Source organism: Calypte anna, chromosome 5 (assembly GCF_003957555.1).
Source record: "Calypte anna isolate BGI_N300 chromosome 5, bCalAnn1_v1.p, whole genome shotgun sequence".
Lineage (NCBI taxonomy): Eukaryota > Metazoa > Chordata > Aves > Apodiformes > Trochilidae > Calypte > Calypte anna.
Window position 1 is genome coordinate 7,043,120 of NC_044250.1, and position 21,306 is coordinate 7,064,425.

The 21,306-nt window shown below is 37.3% G+C and overlaps 1 protein-coding gene across 1 annotated transcript in view; it reads left to right on the forward strand.

Annotated features, from left to right (window-relative positions):
- The window catches only part of KIAA1549L (KIAA1549 like), a 50,431-nt gene extending 34,627 nt beyond the window's left edge, over positions 1 to 15,804 (forward strand). Inside the window, exons 15-20 of the mRNA XM_030451207.1 lie at positions 3,343 to 3,472; positions 7,613 to 7,963; positions 11,324 to 11,421; positions 12,453 to 12,598; positions 13,429 to 13,580; positions 15,523 to 15,804. Of these exons, the coding sequence (XP_030307067.1) occupies positions 3,343 to 3,472; positions 7,613 to 7,963; positions 11,324 to 11,421; positions 12,453 to 12,598; positions 13,429 to 13,580; positions 15,523 to 15,804 (1,159 nt within the window). The remainder of the gene's footprint in view (positions 1 to 3,342; positions 3,473 to 7,612; positions 7,964 to 11,323; positions 11,422 to 12,452; positions 12,599 to 13,428; positions 13,581 to 15,522) is intronic.
- The last annotated feature ends 5,502 nt before the right edge of the window (positions 15,805 to 21,306 follow it).

Here is a 21,306-nt window from a genome sequence, read left to right on the forward strand (position 1 = left end):
TTATCTGGTAACCCTTGATGGGCCTTGCATTAGTCAGTGAAGAAAATGATGCTGACTTAATTGTATAGTGTAGCATTGCTGGAGGGTCTGGGGCATCATTTCCTTGTGCAGTTTTCCAGTGGAGGGGAGGTATTATTGCTCTAAGTGCATTGGAAAGGTAAGATACTGAACCCTCAGCACACAGGAGCCTTGCTGTCTGTGTAGCCTGTCTAGAAGATACAGATGAAACAGTAGAAGCATTGATATGGACATGTGCTATATATAAAGTGAAAGACTGAGGCTTTACTTTGGTTATTTATTATGTGTCATATGCCACACAGGAAATATTTAAAACATTACACGCAAATCTTTAATGCTATCCATGTGCTTTTTGTTAAAATATGCTAATGTTTCTTTGTTCATGTGCCAGTGTGCTGAAAGGTCCTGGAATAATTTTTCTGTGTGTTTTCCATTGTGTTGTGTAAACCTGTCAGAGGCTGTTTGAGATAGTGATCACTGGCAAGATATAAACTGCATGAAGGCAGGTATAGTGCTGTATAGGAATTATTTTGTTGTGCAGCTGAACCATAAATAGCTGCCTGCTGGATTTATGTTTGAAATATATAACCTGTATCCTGACGTAGGATGACAGAAGAGCCATCTGTGTCTTCTGCACTTCTGAAAAAGACATAAAACATTTAGAGGGCTCCACAGATGTTGCAGATATTTGTGAACAAACCAATTCCAAAGTCAATGCTAAAATTTCTATACTAAGATTTGGAACTGCACTTGATATGCTGCAATGCCTATCACAGCATTATTGTAATTTTCATTAACTAAAACTAAGATGGGTAAAATGGCATACTACTTGAGGAAAACCTTGAATAATACCACAAGGTAATATGGGGTTTGATTCCTGGTAAATGAATCAGTAGGATTTTATTTCTGTGATGAAATAAAATTGCTTCTAAAGTAATCTGGATTGGCATGAAATGGAAATGATTTGATTTCTCACTTTTTCTGCTTAGTATCGTTGTTTGTATCATTACAATTGTAGCAATTAAAAATTGAAAAAATGATTATTTTAATTTTTTTTTAATAATACCACTTGGAGTAAGTCAAAGATTTCAGAGTCTGTAGGGAAAAAAACTTTTCCAGTATTTTCTGAATATTCCACTAACTTAAATCACATTATTACAGCATTTCCAAAATAGATGAGAATAAAAAGATGCAGGTGATTATTTTATCCATGGTCATCTTTACATTTTGAGTTTGTTTTAAAAGTGATTTACAAAACATCTCCACTAAGTAGCTCGATTTGCTCAAGAACAGTGTTGTACTTTTAGTACCTCTGAGTCTTCTGTACTATAAAATTCCCAGTTGTGTTCCCAGAAGGCACTGGCTAACCCATTTGAATACCATTTGCTAGTGTTCATACCTCCTTTCTCATTAGTAAAACTTTCATAAATGAGCTAATTGGCAATCTCAAGGCAGTTTTTGAGAGTCTAATGATGGCATACACTATTCTGGGTTTTACTTTATTGGTTTGCAATCAGGTCAAGAATCTGCATGTGCTAGAGAGCTGTATCTTCGAATCTGTTAGAAATTACATCACAACTGCATCAACCAAGTATTTATGGACATATTGTAAATCATCCATGAAATTTTGGACACTTTTAATGTAGGAACATAAAGATTGCTATAACTGATAAGCCTAGCATGGCCTAGTTCTGCATGTTTTGTTGGTAACACTGACAGTGTAGTCTCGGAAGAAACAAGATAAGGCAGTTTAATTTATTCAATGTCATATTTATAGGGGAAATTTATTCCAAAACCCCCACTTGTGTTTTGCTTTGGCAGTGCCTTTGGGACTTTCAAACATATACATGGAGATTTGTGATTAAAAGTCACACAGAAGTTTTTGACAGTCACCCTAAAGTTAAGTCCATGCTTGTGTACTTAGTTTAATCAGAAGTGTGAAATGGATATCTCTTTGTCCAACCTTTTATCCTGTCTGATCATGTAAATGTCTATCTTTCTGGATTTCTGCAAACCACCTTCTGCTGCTCTAATCTGTCAAGGCAAAAAGTTGTGTTAACCAGCTCTGCAACATCTGAAGAATTATTTCTTCTTAGCAGTGAATCAATTTGATCTGTGTTGTGTTTTCATTTCATTGATTGCTCTTGAGAGATTACACCATGAAGCGTTTGTAACTGATGAGTGGAACAGCCTTACAGACACTGAAGGAGCAGCTCACTTCAAAAACTGTGCTGTTAGTATTCTGCATGGAACACTTGCACAAAGCAGAAAAAGAGCATGACACCTCCCAGATAGCTTCATATTAGGCTTTGACAGCAGTGTAATTACTGTGTAAATAAATGCAAGTGGCATGCCATTTTTTGGTTTGTCACTGATCTCCAATGGGAAGATCATGTCTCTAAGGCATGCAAGAAAATGACTCGTGGCCAGATTTGTTATCAGAACAGCATCTCCTGAACTTCTTTGGGTTAGATGTAGCCATCTCAAAAGATGCAGCTTGATGAAGTATGAAATTCCTATATCACAGTTTGGCAAGCACTTTTGCAGAACTTATATACAGGTATTTTCTGTATATTATGAAGAAATGCTCTGTTTATTTTTGTAATACCAATTTCAAGAAAATAAACATTTGTTTTGGAAAGTTTAGACTATTTAGGGTACATGCTTTTCTTTTCTAGCACCTTTGCTTCCCCTTGCTGCTGAGTGCACAGTGGTGAAAACTCAGTGCTTAGGGATGACTCTGCCCTAGTGCTGCTCAGAGCCATGCTGGAAGTAGTTTAAGCCCAGGGAGTACAGCTTGGATGAAGATGTGGCCAGTTACCAAACTGGTTATTTGAAATCAGGATCTTTCAAGTAACCCTTTCCCACTCCTGTCTCCCCTGTCACTTTGCTAGGTGATTGTTTCACTGGAGAGTTACTCCCCCTCTCTCTCATTGCCTCAGGATCAGCAACCAAGATCTCTGCTCCCCACCTGGGTGTGAGCAAGGTCTTATTTTTTTTTATTTATTGTAACACATATTTATTTTTATTAATTCAATCTATCAGCTGAAGTGAAGAGTTCTCATATTGTCTTTGGACATTTCGTTTCATAACCTTCCCCATATAATGTCCAGGTCTTTTATGTTGCTTTATTTTCTTTCATAATGTTCATAACATTTCTGATTTCTAAGACTTCCATATACATAAAAAATGGCATATCATAAACATCATTATTTTAAAATAAAGGTATTGAAAGCTGCTGCCTGATTTTTTGTTGTTTTGTTTGGTTTTGGTTTGTTTTTTTGTTTTGTTTTATTTACTCTTTTCTTGTTTCATATTTTCTAGGCAACCCCTGAAGAACTCTGTATACAGAAGCAGGCAGTCTCTGAACAGCCCTAGCCCAGGAGAAACTGAGATGGATCTTCTGGTGACCCGAGAAAGGCCCAGACGTGGAATCCGCAACAGTGGATATGATGTAAGTTTATCAGAAATATACAATCACATTTGTATAGCAAAGTCTTCACTTACTCCTAAAGCCAGCAAACTGCTGAAAATCTTACAAGCCAGAATGTCATTGTGTATTTTATATGCACTCAGCATCCTGAAAATGCTCAGAATACTCAGAGCACGGACCTTTTGACATCATTTACTGCTGTACATCATTTTACAGTCTAAAATGTAAACAAAACACTTGCCCTGAAACTTGTTATTTGCAAAGGATTATATTTTGAATTTAGATACTTCATTTAAGTATGCGGCCACTTAAGTGGTACTGAACTTATTTTAATTGCAATTAAAATTCTCTGTTCTGTGCCCCTGATGCTACTCTCCAGATTCAGAAGAATGGACAACCAACTTGGAATTTTTACTTAAATCTAGATCCCAGTCATTTGTGAAAATCCCCTAGGAACAGATACTACCCTCTTACTACATCAGAACTGGGAGAGTTTTGAATAGGTAAATGTCAAAAACAGCCCCAGGAGATGCTGGTTTATGGTCCAAGGAACTCATGTGACCAACACAAACTTGCACAGTCTGATCATACACTGGATGCAAGTTGACACTGTGTGCAACCAGAATGAAGATAAAATTAGGCCCTGTGCTAGGGTGATGTAGAATTTTTTAGTTCTTTGCCATGTGTACAAAATGCTGCAGCTCAGCCATCCCTGAAGATCAGTCCCTGGAAAAGGTCTAAACCATTCTGATAAGTTAGGACGTTCATCTCGTGGTAGCTCCTCCTCTAAACTCAGCAGATGTCAGGAATTCTGTGGGGGGCTCAATTGTCAACTCTCTGGGATGCCAGGGATGTGCTTTTATCAAGGGGAAGGAATGTATCAAGGTCAGGGGATGTCTTCAGGGGAGTTTAAATCTTTTTCAGAATTCTTCAGACCATGTTGTAGGTGTCAGATTTCTTAAATGACTTCCTGCATGTGGACATTTCCCATCAGATCGGATGAGTCGTTTTATGCCTTGTAAGGGGGCTGGCTGGTTCACTGCTTTCTGAGGCATTAGAATACATTGCTCTAGCCTGGAAAAAAAGAAGGGTGTAACCAGTTAATATAGGCTTTACCTTTTGCAAAAAGTTGTGGGTTTTGTGTTTTTTTTAACCACATTTAAATGTTTTCTTTATTATTGGAGCTTTCTTGGATGACAAAAACATTGTTAAGACAGCCTTCCCTAAGTATCCTGAAAGAAAGAATCTTTCAAGAAAGAAAGATTTTTTAATTTTTTTTTTTTAATATGCTAATAGAAGATAGTTTTCCTATATGGTATCTTCCTGAAATAACTTTTGAGAACATTCTGGGAGTAGGAATGGTCTCTTGCTATTAGTTCCAAATTAATATGCCATAAATACATAGAAGAAGATTTTAAAAATATATTTTAATATATTGTTTATACTATATGTAATTTGTAATGTCAAGAAAAAATGCTAAAATCCTTGAAAGTAGTTTAATGAGCTTATGTAGATTCTGAAATATCCTGACAGTAATAACAACTCTGAGCTCTGTGCACATCCCACACAAATTTACCTTTGTCTTTCTTTTAAGGTTGCAGTTAGGTGAGCTGTCCATGGCACAGTCTTTTTTTACTGATCAGTTATGTAAAATTCCTTTTGCCCAATGTGCTGCAAATTCATTGCAGTGCACTTCTTCTAACTGAATATATTTCCTCCCTAAAAGCAGAAAAATGCCAGGGGAAAATGTGGAAGGATGTTGAGATTTTGTTCCCAAGCCTCGGTCTGCAGCGTGGGTTGGTTTCCCTCGCTCCTGTTTGAGGTTCCTCGGAGCCCGTGTCTGACAGGCTTGGTCTCCAAGGACACCCACGGGTGGGCACTTACATTTATGTTTATGCAGGGATTTCATATGGAGCTCAGCAGCAGCACAACTGAACACTTCTGTAAATCTGACCTCTGAAAATGTGTGAAAAACAGCTCTGAGAATGGGCTGGTTTGTGTGCTGAAGCTTATGTCCAGTCTCTTGTTATCTAATCACAGCTTGTATGGTTTTTCTGATATCCACTTTGCTGTTCTAAAGGTTCCAGCCTTCCCAGACTACTGCTAACATCTTCCTCTCAGTATGGTATTTAGCAGCAAGTCCTGCCAACAAGTGGTGAAATGTCTTTTATAAACAGATGCTGAAATTCATGAATCACAAAGCCCCCATATTATGTGAAAGTCATGAGAGCTATTACCCTGTTTTTTTTGGTTTTTTTTTAAAGAACAGAGACTAAGATTCCCCAGATTTTGGGGGAAAAAAAAGAAAAAAAGAAGAAAAGAAAAAACAAAAAAAGAAAAGCCTCCTTTAAAAATTGCTAGACTCATATGGTCAACTTATCCTCTTTCTAAGATTTCAACTGTGGTTTTCTAAAAATAGTTAATTCCTGGTAAATTAATAATAAATTAATGCAAAAAGCTTATAGATTAATGTTCACATGAAGAATTTTACTGATATAATTACAGCAGCAAAGTTATACCAAAAGTTTATAAACTCTATCTCTTGAGTACAGGATTTTGTTCTCCTTCTTCATGTAATTCCAACTCCTTGTATTATACAGTAACTGTGTATAAGCAAGATCTGGATTTTGATAATGGTAATCTTAATGTATAATGGCATTATCTACTTATGATATTTACATGTTTCAAATGATATAAAAGAAAATTATATACATCCAAAAATGATACATTGAAATAATTTTTTAAAATGTGGATAGTACACTATAGCCATATAAATTACATTTAAATTCGAATATGCAAATGATTATTGTTGTTAGTTTCCATTTTTATGGCTGTCTTTTAAGTAGCAAGCATAGATATATTTAGAAAGATAAGAGATAAAATAAATAAAGATCTTTTATTTAAATGTATTGCCAGTTTTTAGGCTAATCATATATCTCTTATCTGGATGGCTGATAACAGAAGAAGAAAGTTTGATATTCTCCTCTGCCAATGAAGAAATATCTACTGTAACTGTCCTGTGGTACATATGACCTTATATAACTTGCAGAAGTTTGGGAGCATGGTTGCTTATCTCGTCAGATATAGGAAAGGACTATAACATGGGGGAAAAAAATATGTCACAGTAGGAGCTACAGAGCCCTCATAAATTATCAGGATAGTGCTGGAATTTTTAATAAGAACATCCTGTGGTATCCTTTTATTTGCAGCTGTATAAATGCTAACACAATTCTAACCACATGCTATATATAGAAGGCAGTACATATCCTATTCTTAGTTCCAGTTATCCTTGCATCTGAGGTGCATTTCACTGATGGTTAAAGAATTGCTTACTTTTTCAGGTTGTGGTTTAAAACTATTTCCCGTTAAACTAATCTTACAGAAGAGAGATGAAGTCAGTTATTTCACTGGCAGGTTCTTAAAATGAGATGGTATTTTTTCTGTCTTGGAGTTACAGGAAAAAAAATCAGGGGGATGATTTCTGTTGGTAGTTAGCTATACAGAAGGAATTAAACTAGAAGTCACTATTCCAGCGAAGCTGCACAAGTACCAGCTGCTTGCTGGTGTATGTGCTTCATTTGCTGTTCCCATCTTAGGTTTGGATAAATTTTTGTTTAACTACTACTTGTTGGCTAGGTGAGATGACTTGAGTTTGTGTCATTGTCTTTAGAGGTCCTCAGTAGGTTAGAAAGTTCAGAGAATCTCCTAAACTTTAGTTCTTCTGAAAACTTAATATGTGAGAAGGGACAAAAGAATTTCAGTCCCTGTAGCTGTAACAAGTGGCCTCTTGTGAAGAGTCCTTCACAGAGATGGTACTATTTAGGAATCTGTATTCCTCCTGGCACAGTTGTACTCCCATTGATAAAAAAAGCTAAGAAAATGACTAAGACTAATTCTAATTGTATTTAAGTGAATAATTGACAATTTAATCTGCTGCAGAATATCCTTGCTATTTTTTTGTAGCAAACAACGTAGGATATAAAAGGCTATTATGCTTGCTAGCATCATAACACTCTTTTCCAATATTCATCATGTGTCTACATTGTCACAGTTCCGACTTTGTATTTGTTAGATCTGTGTTTGATGATATTTTTTGTGCAGCAGTGTAAATCCTGTCCTGTAAAGCTTACCCCGTGTACGTGCTTTTATTCCACCCGACAGACTGAGCCTGAACTTATAGAAGAAACAAACGTTGACCGTGTCAATGAGCCTCGGAGTTACACCAGGTCCCGTCAGGCCAAAGGCCACTCAGAGACCTCAACTTTGAGCTCCCAGCCCTCCATTGATGAGGTTCGGCAGCAGATGCACATGCTCTTGGAAGAGGCTTTCAGCCTGGCCTCTGCAGGCCATGGGGCACAGAGCAGGCAGGAAGCCTACAGCTCAGCACCACACTTGCCCTACTCGGAGGTTGTGACCAGTGCTCCTGGTACCATGACCCGGCCTAGAGGAGGGGGGGTACAGTGGGTACCCACATACAGACCAGAAGTGTATCAGTACAGTTTACCAAGACCAGTAAGTGAAATTTCTCTTAAGTATTCTTTACATTATTAAGATTTACATTATTAAGATATTTCTACTAGACATATTTTTAAAGACATAGCCCTGTTTATATGCTTAAAACCAGACGTAAAGCTATGCTTACCTAAATAAGTATGGGTAGGGGGTTGTACATATGTACACTTACCCATACCCATCTCTTGCAAGCAGACTGGGCATCTAGTTTAGCAGCAAGGCTGTCTTGTCTAAATTATGCTTGAAAGAATGGGCTGCACTAAGCTCCAGGGTGTTCTACAGATCAATAACTTGCTAGTGTGTCTCCTCCTATGCACTAAAAGCAAATTAGGAAGCAGTCTGGCTTTGTAAGACAGCTCTTTATGTAGCTGCATTTAACTTTAAGCTTTAGTTATTGTGTGCTGGTTTCATTTTCCTTTCCTGCATCTTGATAGGTGTTATTGTAGACTTCTGTGGGTTGTAGAATACACTGGTGCAGGTGTCTGCTGGTGTCTGCAAGGTGGTGTTGTATGTTTCCTGGGTCCAAAGGTGAAGTTACTCTGCTAAACTGCGCTTCACACTTTTCAAAATTCTTTACTGGTTTGCTTTTGAAATAGTTGTGTTTTAGCCTCAATAAACTCCTTCACTGGCATTTCTTCCTGAGAGTGGTGCGGAGTCTGCAGTCTAGCACCTCTGCAGTCTATACTGGATCTCAGCTTTGATTACTTCTGCCAAAGTAGAAGTTATTCTTATAAACTTTCTATTATACAAGTCCCCATTTTCCAACAAAATATAGTTTGGAATCCATGCAGAATGCTTCTCTTATTGTTTCATTTTGGGGCTTTTTTGATGAACAACAAAAGTGCTTAACATTTTTTAAAAGGATAAACTAATTTTAAGAATAAAATTAGGAAAAATTTCTGTGAAATCTGCTGGGGTTATCTGGTTTTTGTTGTTGTTGGCTTTTTTCTGTTGGTTTTTTTTTTGTTTGTTTGTTTGTTTCTGTTTTTTTCTGATTTGATTTACAGCAGTGTACTAATTTCAGTTAAGTGATCTTATTTCCACAATGATACCAGTTACTCTGGAACCTACTGGCTGACTAAATCTAGAGCAGGTAGGCCTCTATAGTAAATTAGTTCAATTTAGCCTTTGAACATTTTTTGTCTAGTTAGGTGTAGCACACAGGAAAACACTGATGTCCCAACCCACTGGAGGTATTGTAGAGATTTTATCAGAGCTGCCACTCATAACTATTTTGGTGTTTGTGGAAGCTCAGCATAAAGAGCACTGACTGCTTTGCCCTAGGACAGACTGTTCTGCAGCAGGAGGCAGCAGATCTCCTCAAAAGGATTCCCTTTGCCCAGCCACCAGCAAAATATTCCACTCACTCAAAATCGCTCACCTCCCATGTAAGCAGCAAGGAAAGTGCTTTGGTTTCTCTATCTGACTTTTTAACCTAAATTTTTCAGTGGAAGTCACCGCACATTTGTGAACCTCTCTTTATGGTCCCTTAAAAATGCCTTGTTTGATGTCCCTATTCCAAAGCCCATCCATGACACACAAGAGAAAGCCTAAGTCTCTGCCTTCTGCAACAGTATCTGGTGTCACCAACCACTCTGATACATCAGCTCATGTGCTGTTCCTTTAAAATAGAGGTGAAAAAAGAATTTAATACTTGGTAGAAATGCATGCTGAGAGCAAGAAGTGGGATGAAAGGCTTGTGGAGCCAGAAGGAAGCGCTTGGTTCAGCCTGGGAGAGCAGTGCCAGCTTTTCAGATGCAGAAGAGGCATTGCAGATCATTTCAAGACTGGCATTATTAGCAGAAAACTAATTGAGGATTTCTTTGATGTCAATAGCACTGTTGTTTTTTTTTTTTCTGTACAGTTCTTTCATTAAATATAAGTATTTCCAACCCCTGGCTAGGAAATGTACAATTATCTTTCTGGATTTTTTCCCACATAATAGTAGAAGTACCATTGTAGCAGTGTGAAAGCAAATATTAGGAAACTTTGTAGGTGGAATGAAAGGAAAAAGGATTTTCACAGACATGCCTTTAAGGGACTTTACCCTGCTTTAAAAAGGGTGCCAGTGAGGTGGGAAAAAGATGTTTGGTCTGTATTGCTTTTTCCTTAGAGACACTGGCATAAAAAAAATCAGTATTTGACAAGTTACCTTTCCTCTGTGTTAACACAGTTTTGCAGCTATTTCAGAAAAAAGGGCTTGGAACACTGTCTAAACGTTTATGTTTTAAAGAGGGTTACTTAAAACATAGTGAGTTTTGCTGTTTAGTATGTATTTAGGCTGCCAAATTAAAACAGAAAAATGAAGTTATGAAGCCTGAGCTAATCATGTAAGTCCTGTAGGATTTTTTTACAGCCAGGAGACTGAGAGTGACTCATCCCAAGGTAGGGGGTTTTTAGCTTTTTCTGCTGTTTGTGGAGGGAGTCCACCACTGGACTTTGGACTCTTTTTTTTTGTCAGAATGCCTATTTCTTGATACTGGACAGCCACCTTGTAATTTGTCATTTGCTGTTCCTGTAATTATGTCTTTAACCCTTTGCATTGCTCTGAATCACTGTCAATAAAAGCAGATTTAAAAAACTAAACATATAGTGTGTTGAAGTGTCTGTGAAGTCTCAGACACATCATCCTCCTGTATTTAAGCATGTTTATCAAAAGTATTACCTTAAGCTATAGTAATCCAAATAATTTAGAAGATAAATTGTTCATGTCACTTCTTGGCTGCCAAGAGTCTCATGTACAATGAATACAATTCATGTGTATTAATGATGAAACTGCTACTGGCAAGATCCTTAATTTTGTGACTTAGTTGGCTGCTCCTGTGTTCCTCAAGATTATTTCTCTCATTCAGAACCATGAGACCTTTGCTACAGAGCTTGGGGTTTTTGTGAAGATTTTTATTTTCGTGTCTTCAAGGCTGAAAGGAAGAGCTTGAAATATGCATTGCTCACAGGCAGCTAAACTTCACTAGATGATGCTCTGAGGATGCTTTCTGAATGTTTAAAATATTTTCTTTCTGGAGGAAGTGAAAATACCAAGATCTTTCTTCCAAAAGTGTCTGTTTAGCCTCATAACAATAACAGATCTACTTTCCAAGCAAGGTTACAAATATCACAGAGACAGTGTTAAATAAATTTTATTTTTATTAGACTTTGTCTTGGCTCTGAACTCAGTTGTTTTTCTTTCACATCTTAAAATAACCCAAGCACTGTAAATTCTCAGATGCAGATACTATTGATGCCAGAAAAAGTTAGCTTCCTGTTGGCCAGCTCTTGAAGTAGGTATTAAATTTCTGAGGTTCTTTCGGTCTTTAATGATCTAACGGTGTTTCAGATAATATTTCTTTTTCTCCTTTACAGGCTTACAGATTTTCTCAGCTTCCCGAGATGGTAATGGGTTCTCCTCCTCCTCCTGTCCCTCCCAGAACAGGTCCTGTGGCTGTTGCCTCTCTCCGGAGGTATTTGTTTGTTCTTTGTTTTGGGTATGATCTTTAAAGACCACTGTAATCAGAACTGGGAAAACACTGAAGTGGCACTTACAAACCACTTACAAAGACACATTCATGAAATTACAAACATGGGTCTTTTTTTTTTTCATTTTAAGACAAAGAAGAAAGGAGTAACAATGAGTTTTCTATTAGCTAATCAGAAAATGCAGGTCCAGGAATTTCTTCCTGGTTCTCAGATATCTCATATCTGAGTTTCTGAAGAAAAATCTGTGCAAAAGCCCTTAGCCCAGAGCATACATACTGCAAGGAAGCATACTTTCTTGCAGTAAAACACTCTACAAAATGCATTTCAATGAATGTTCACTCTTCTGTGGTGGATGAATTCATTTAGCCTTCCCTGTTGTGCTGTTAGGCGCTGCCGGGTGCCAGCTGCAATTCAAGGCACCACAGACCTGCTGAGAGCTGCTGTGGAGCCAAAGGAAACTTTTCTGAGTGGCTGCTAATGACACTGGAACTGCATCCAAATATTCAGGATACAGATACTGTCTGTTGACCTGTTCTTGTTTAGGCATTACATCTTTGCTCTAATGCAACTGAAGCACATAAGCTTTTGATCCTAGGACTTCCCAAGTGCAGTTAATGTTACTTACTGTTAGTAAGTCTCCTACTACATGATACCATGTCAGGTATACTCTAGTAACATGATATTGTCTGCAGTCTTGTTTTGATGAACTAAGGTAAAGCTCTTTTTTTTTTCTGTTGCATGTCAGAGGCATTTGAATCAGTAAGCAAAGGCCCTGTGCAATGGCAGCACATACTTTGGCAAAGTGGTGGCCGTGCTAAAAATGTTCTTCTCAGACTTCTCCAGATTTACTATTCACCAGTTGTTCTCCAAACTTCTGTCATGCCAGAGAGAAATCAGATAGCTCATTCCTGTCTGGCTTCTCATACTGTAGCTGAGAGGCACACATGTGGCTATGAATCTCATCCCTCAGTTGAAATGACAAAAGTTTCTTTTTTCTTTCTTTCTTAACATATAGGTCTACATCAGATATTGGCAGCAAAGTAAGAATACCTGAGTCCAGTGTGGCAGATCAGGCCCAGCATCATGAGCAAGCATCTTTTGCACCTGGTTCAAGAGCTCCGATGTCTGTTGGTCCACTTGATCAATCAGCTTTTCACTCAGGTGAAATATTAGTGCAGACTTAATTTATAGCTAATAGAGTGTTATAATTTATTTTGCATATCAGTGAATATACAGAATATGGCAAATACAGATGATTATTTGGAGAAAGACAGCATTAGGTGGCTTTTTTTCTGGTGCAACTGAAGGAGACCTACAAAGGATTTCCCCTTTGTAAGTACAGTACTAGCTGCATTGTAAGATACTACTCATTCTGCAGAAGCACCACAAAATGGAAATTTCTGAAGGTAAGATGCAGCAGTAATGTCCCAGGTGGTCGTTGTTCAAGTATGACTATTTGCTGGCTCTCCAATCAGGTCTGTGAATTGTTAAAGCCCAGTAGAACTGTCCATCTGAACCACAAAATCCAGTGGAATTCTTAGGGATGGCACAGAAGCTGCTGTCTGGCAAAAGCACAAGCTGAAGCATTTGGACTGCTGTGTAACTCACATGTTGTGTTGTTCCATGTCCAGAAACAACCAGGAGAAAGAAGGAAGGCAAGAATTGTAAGAAACTTGAAATTGTAGTGCTAACAAGGATTTTTAATGTTCTGGTTGCCTTATGATTCCAAATTTTGGTGAACATCAGTTGTTACAGGGATCAAGTCCTAAGGACTGAGTCCACAGACAACTGCAAAGCTGGCCTTCTCCAGTATTCTCCAGCATCAGAGAGATGCTCTAGTATTCAACTGGTGGTGATCACATTCTCATTAAAAAAGATCTAAACTGAAGCAAACAAAATCTTGACTGAAGGCTGTTACTTTGCAAGCACTACCTTCTAATTTATAACTGAAACTGTCAGCTATGAATTTTATCTACTGTCTTTCTCAATAGGAAATACAGTACCAGCAGTGTTTGCTATCCCAGCAGCAAACCGCCCGGGCTTCACAGGTTACTTTATCCCAACGCCGCCCAGCGCCTACAGGAACCAAGCCTGGATGCCCTATGCTGGAGAGAGTGAATTACCTGGGCAGTGGGCAGACTCAGTAAGCATCCTTGCTTTTCTAACTGCATATACTTCCTGGGGATGCTGGAGAGCATCTTTCCCTCCTAGAGTGTTCTCTCAAGACAGCCCAGCTTCCCAGTCTTAGTTTCCAGCTCTGCCACAGCCCTTGCAGGCTGGAGTGACAGGTAGTAATTTTAAATCATTAATTGTAAAATTCTAGTCTGGGACAGATGTCATTTTTAGCCTAAATCACATCTACATTTCAAAGAAATAAACTACTCCAATTCTTTTAGGATGTTTCAACTTTATCATGTTTCAAATGGTTTCTAAAACGTAGGGCATTTTTGTACTAGGAAAAAAGAAAAAAGAAAAATTCTGCTGCTTGAGATCACATCAAGTATTTGTACACCAAGTAATTGTATTTATTTGAAAATCATTATTGGAGGAACTAGGAATAGTGCTAGCAACATAATATAATCAGAAAGACTGAATAAAGTTGAAAAGTTGAAAAAAAAATCCAATGTAATACCATGAGTATGAGCTTCTGGATGCTTTCTGGTTCCTTAGCCTCTAGATCACAGCTTGATTATGCTTCCAAGGTTTTTGTGACAGTTCAGAAAAACAGAGGCTTAATGTCTGAAAGATGAAAACTGAAATCTATTTTTCATGCATTTCCACTCGCTAGACCATAAACAAGAGCACACAGAGAACAGGAGATTTGACAACAAAAGAGTTATTTTATAATATATATTTACTGTAATGTATTAATTTCTCAGTTAAGTGGTAAGTATTGAAGCACTAAGTTTTGTGGGAGAAGGGTACTGGTATTTGACAAAACATTTTCCAAATCGCTCCTGCTGCTGCTTAGTGAAGGTAGCAACCCAGTGACCTCTAGTGGCGTGTTCACGTGTACTGAACTGTTTTTTGAACACTCGTTCAGTGGGGTAGAAAATTATCAGTTACCTTAGTCTGAGTATAGTGTAGATACGTGTGGTTTTCCAGAGTCACCCAGTTCATAAAAAGCATCATTGAACTTTCCTTAGCTGTCATTGGCATGGACTTGCATGGTCAGCTGGCAAGCTTTTCCTCAAGGAGAAGTTACCCAGTCCTAGATACTAACCAGGTTAGGGATTGCCTTCTGTAGCCACATAAAACCTTCTTCAAAATGAAGGGCTGTAGACTTCTGTTTTATAGACTTTTTAAAAAACATGAATACTATATACATTTGATAGGTTAAAAACTTCTAAGAACTGGTGTCATGTTTCATAGATTTGTGAAGGAAATTTAATATCTCACGGTGACTACTAGGCCTACTTTAGTTTTGCTTCAGCCAGTTTAACTTGAGGCTGAAATCAGTGAAACTGCAACAGAGTAAATTTGTGAATCCCCCACATAATTCTTTTAAATGTGGCCAGAAATCCTGGTATTTCTGAGAAGCCAAACCTCAGTGCCTAGTTTCCAGGTTGGCATATCTGAGTTTATCCACGTGGTCTGAATCTTACTGATTTTTTGTTAGGAACAGTAAGACCACAGACTTGTCTGACTTGGATTAGGTAATGGCTGCAAAACAGCAAACACATTTTTTTTTTGTTATAGGCTTTTCAGTGTCCTGAAACATAGTGGTGGTGTCTGTTAAAAACTAAAATCTTAAGGAGGAATAGTAACCAGAGGACACATGTTCAGAAAAGCTTTCTTCTTTTTCTTTTTCTTTTTTTTTTTGCAGTGATGAAAAATTAGGACAGGCAATGTTTCCCTTGCTGGGTGGTTCTGTTGCCACAGCCTGGGGAGCTGAGTACCCAGTGATACATGCACATAAATGGCACATGCCTGACATCTGTAAACAGATGTTAAAGGACATGAGATTTACGTCCTCTTCATATCTCTTACATTTTATTCTGCCCTGGGGAGTTGTGTGTTACCTGGCAGGTGGCATTATGGATCAGCTGTACTGGATAATCTTGTATAATTATAATACTTCTCAGGTGCCACTACCTGGATACATCGAGGCTTATCCAAGGCCCCGCTACCAACACAATTCTCCTTCACGACTTCCTCGCCAGTACAGCCAGCAAGGGAGCATCCATCCCAGCCTGGAACAAGCTCCTTTGCCCTCCACCACAGCTTCTCAGCAAAGCCTGACAGAAAATGACCCATCTGATGCTCCTCTCACCAACATTTCCACAGCTGCCCTTGTAAAGGCAATAAGAGAAGAAGTTGCTAAGCTGGCCAAGAAGCAAACAGATATGTTTGAGTTCCAGGTGTAAACCTTTTGTGCCAAAGGGATGGCATTTTTCTCTTTTTGAAAAGTCAACACTTTGAAATGACATGTGACAAGTGACAAGTAGAGCAACAAGACTCTAAAGATATATAATACTGCTTGCCAGCTAAGGAAATGCTGCAAGGTAACTGTTTGGTACAGTTTGGTTATATGCAACTGTTTGTCACTTAGCTCTTGTCCTATGATCCATAATCACTAGAGATGCTGCTGTGAATATGTCTGTGCCACATGATGTTTCATTTGCAGGCCCAAAGGTAAAGCCATTGAAAAGAACCTCTGCATGTCAAAATTTTGATTAAAGAAGAAAATGCAGTAGAAGATGGTTAGCTAAAGGCCACAGGAAGTGTGGTGATGGCCATGGTAATTGTTTGCTGTGGGACATTGTATGAGGGATACTGATTTCAGCAATGCAAAGTCATTCAGCCTTTTCATTCCAGAGACAGTATTCAAGCCAAAATAATTTGAGAAAAGTAACATAAATAAATGTCCTGTAAATAGCCCTGATTCTCCATACCCTATTAACAGTACAAAGAAGTGAAAGAAGAGAAGACTGTGAAGAAGGTCAATGATATTTTGATAATCAGTGGCTACCACATGCCCCTGAATGCCACCGATGAGTAATGGAGGAGATTTTTTTCAGCATGAGAAAACACAATGCACAAAGAGCCAACAAAGGATATTGGTGCTAGAAGCTTCCAGGAGAAATGAAAAAAGGTTATTGGCATTTGCTCTGTAATCAGGCTTTTCACTCTGGATGCATGTGAAGCTGGTAAGCCTGAGAACTTTGAGCAAGTCTTTCCAGCCTGGAATAATGAATACACCTGTTTGGACAAGAAAACCTCTGTTTAACACAGTGCATTTTTCTCTTTCTTAAACAATGATATCTTTTAAAGTGATGCCAGAAAGTGCTACCTGAAGCTGCAGTTGATTTTGATTACACTGAAACAGTGAATGCACACCTAGGAAGTTCTGAATGTAGAGGACCTGATTACTGTATTAACTTGTAAATAAGTAAATGGTTACATGGATTAACAAAAATACTAATGTTCTGTGAAAAAGAGAGCATTTCCAGAAATTATGCTGACTTTATATTGTGCAAGATAAAAGTCACTAATTATTAAACTGCATTGTTGTATGAATCCGATTCCAAAAGAAAATCAAAACAGTTGAATGGGACTATAGTTCGTCTTTTGCAGTCGTAAACACTAGTTGGAGACCATGAACAGTTGTTTTCAGTTCCTTTGGCAATTATCTCTGGGAACTGGAGTTGTTGCAAAACACATTGTGTTGGGTACGTTTGATGTCAACTGGAGTTAAAGGTAATGTCCTTCATTTCATTAAGTTATTTAGTCATCCTCAGTTGCTTATTCTATTTTGTCTGATCATTTCATTTATCTGAGTTTCTTTGGTCTTTACTGAAGTGAGAAAGGGAACTTGGTTTAGCTTTTTGACCATCAGTTAAAAGAGAGGAGGAGAGAGATTAGAGTAGGGGATAGAACAAGTTGATGAAGCACAAGCTTTTAAGCAGAGCTATTTTCCCCCTAAATAATTATACTATAAACCCTTACTGAGGTTGTGATACATAGTTATCCTAGAATATACAGGTATCTTCTGCTCCAATACTTTAGATATTGCAGAAGCTTTTGGAATGCTAGCTAATCTTTAAACAAATTTGAAATTTCACTTTTATTATTTAAAAAACAAATATAAATAAAATGTATTTTTGTAATTTCTATGTATATATGGCTGTATATTTATAGGTGACTACTCTGCTATAGTCAGAAAATTTCCATAAACCAAGTGGAAACCCCCACCCCCAAAACGAACTCCTCCTCGCCCCCCCACTAATTTAATGATCAATGTAAACATGGTATGTGCAGAGTACACAAATATACATTTGGGTGACTTGGATACAAAACAACCAAAGAAACTCTCTTCATGTAAATACAAGTCCAGTAAAGACAGACTGCTGTCTGTTGGCTGTCAGCTAACTAATCCTGATCTCACCAGTGTAATACAATGCATCCAAATGTCTATTTGTGTTGAATTAATAGATGCCTAAGAATGCCACACACTAAAATAACAACTCAAAAATACTGGGATAAACACAGTGTGCCATAAAAAGAACTAGTTCTGCTTGGCTTCAGTAGGAATTTCACTCACTGAGAGTGAGGCCGAGTTTTTCTATTAGGATTCGTCTAGACATGCAAGTTTCACTAGAATGTCACTTGAATAACATTCTGCTTTTTTTTTTTTTTTTTTTTTTTAATAATTTAAATCACTGTAGCATAATACAAACATAACTGAAGAATTAGTTGCTTTTATTTAGCCTAAGCTGGTTTGTAACTAGCTTAACTTGGTAAGTGAAAGCTACACTAAATTGTGCTAGCCCCTTTTTGCATTAGCTTTATTACTTCATTAATGATTCCTCTATTTAGCCCAGTGATTTTGCAAGTAGCTAAGCCCTTCTATACCATGGGAATGAAATGTGCTGCAAAAGAAATTTCTGAGTCCAGTTTTGCACAGTTATCCTAAAGCTGTAAATATTGGAAGCAGCAGCAGTTACGTGGATTGGAGTCCTGAAGCCATAAAGCTGGGAAGAGTTATGTGACAACTGTTCCTGAAATAGTCACAGGAGGTAAGACATACCAGATTTAAACAGCATTTTTGGAACACTTAGCTTTGGTTTTAAATCTTAAATTATCCAATTCTTGAAGGGATTTAGCAGTTCTATTGAAAAAACCCAACAAAACAACAACAAAAAACCCCCAATCAGAAAATAACTCAAATGAAAACCCCAACAACCCTCTAGGATAAATCGAAGCATCTATCTTATAATACTGGAAATTAAAAAGTTTGGAAATTACATAGATATACAAGGTTTGAATGTCTAAATTAAAACAAAATGAACAAATAGAAAAAACCCCAAATGAAAATGTTTAAATAGCCTTCTAGAAAGACAAGCCATTTCAGTAAAGTTAAACGAAGTACTCTTCATACCTGTTAGACTCTAAAAATTAAATTTTTTGGTATTGTACCAATGATGTGCAGTCTATTGAATATTCCCTCAACCATCACTCTGAAATCATTGTGGTGCACTTTATTCACAAAGACATTTCACATTCTTCATTTATAATGACTCTTTATCTTGTTTTTAATATGTTTCTGTATTTTTTTTAACTATAAAGTAAGATTATATCAAGGGAGCAAGGACATTCCTGGGAAAGAAAAATCATGCTGTAATATTTATACTGTCTGAGCACAAAGCAATGATAAAGTGAAAATATAGTGTACAAATAATTTGTAATATAATAAACATTTTGTATGGCTACAATTGCAATATAGTTTTTCAATATTGATTTCAAAGAAGAAAGTATACCTATTTAAAGTTATAACCCTATTAGAATATTTTCATGCCATTTTTACTGAAAAACCTTAAGTTTTTATCATTAAGCTTTATCGTTTAAGCTTTTCTACTGGATTCCCCAATTTCCTTTGAAATTATGTTGAATGTTTAGGTGGAAGTATTGCTTTCTGTGTACAAAAATGTTAATGTTCTGACCACTATTTGTCTTCAGATTTGTAAATGATCAGTGGAAACACCTGCAAATGAAATGCATGTAAAATTATTTTTCAGTATGTGTGTGATGTCCACTCACATCAGGCATCTTGTGTGTGACATTTTTAACATCAGTACAGCAGTAACTTTAAGATGATAAGAGGGTACTCTTAGACAGATTTTTCTGAGAAAAACCTGACCTGGAATTGAGAGATGTTCTAACAGTGTAGAAATATAAATAACATTTCTGTCTAATTATACGGATAGAGCTTGATAGAAGTGTATGTAGATCTCATCTGTAGGAATGGGGAAATTATTCTATGTAACGAGAATTTCTTTTTCAAACTTTGAGAATATAAGAAATGTAAGGTAGTGTAAGATAATATGGAGCAAGTAGGAAAAGTAACATTGGATTGAGTGGCAGAACTGTCTTGTTTAAGGGATGTCACATGCAAAGCTAACTACAGTTTTCATTGTATTTCCAGATGTCTGACTGCTAAAGAATTAATTAAATTTAATGTACTTTTTTTTTTTTCCTGCATTGCAAATATAAGAGCTAAATGCCAGCTTCTAAAAGCCTGGGGGAGCTTGAAAGCAGCTGGTTTTCTGAGCTAATAGAAGTCAATTAATCTTGGTGACCTTGTTCTTCCCATTCATGGGTGTCCAAGGATGCTGTAAACCCATCATGGTTCTGACCATGCATTTCTTGTACATATAACAGCAGATCTCAGTGGCTTCCCATGCCTCATTGACATGAAATAGGACAGGAAGAGAACAAGTGTCAAATAATATGAACTGACAGATCAGGAGTACTTTAAAGTAAAATTTTTTAAACTAATTCTTTATCCATTTGTCTTCATACTGTTCAGTTTCCTTAAAGTGTAAAGAGGCAGTTATGAAGACTGAGTTCCCAGAGTTTTTTCTGCAATGAAACCAATGAAAGATGAGAAATGGGTTTTAAACAGTTAGGTGGTTAAATGTATAGCTGATGTCTCAAAGAGTTATAAAGACCATGAAGGGGATGTTTCAGGAATTAGATTTTTTTTTGCATTTGTTAAAAATACTTCTTGTTTTAAGAAGTGCCTGACTTTTTGTGAATTTCCATGTTAGATTCATTCCCAAGGAGTAGCTTGTAACTATATTACATTCTGTAAATAACTTTGTAATTTTATAAACACACTTTTGCATAGTAGGGAATAATGTGTGTCCAAAGGACTAAATTATAGAAGAAGTTGATTCCATTGAGTGGAGTATTTAGAGAGAAGGTGAGTTGTTCTTCTGAAGTTCATCCCTCTTCATTGCAGCTAAGTGCATTCCTGTGCTCTGTAAACCTGTGTATAATCACATAACATACACTGGCATCAGGTAAAATCTCAAATGTCTGGCAAGGAGCACTGAGTTTTGCAGCCTCCAATGCGACCTTGTAAAGAGTGCCTGTGTATATGATTAATTTTTTAAACTATTAAAACAGAAATTTGTTGATCTTTAACTCTGGTATTTTTCAAGGAATTGGTGGCTTTAAGTTCCTGCACCACCAGCAAACTTAACCAATAGATACCTTGAGTAGTGATGCGGCAGAATAGAGCAGCCTATGCCAGGGATCCACCAGCATCTGAAAAAGGGACTGTAGTACAAGTGTAAGTGGTAAATCTTTATTTCAGCTGTGGATGGACACTAAATAACAGTGAGTTGATTCCTATAACAGGTCAAAAATCTTGAAGTTAACTGCTTGGAATCATATTTGGATAGCTTTTGACTTCTTTATTTGTTAGAACAGTGCAAAAATAACAACATTAACAGCGTATTCTGTTTCAGAGTTCTAAACATGGGAGATCTGATTGTAAGTAAACGTGAGGTTTATTCTTTCTTCTTGCCTTTATCTACTGCTTTCAACACTGCAACTAGGAAAAACCCCACTTTACCCTCTGC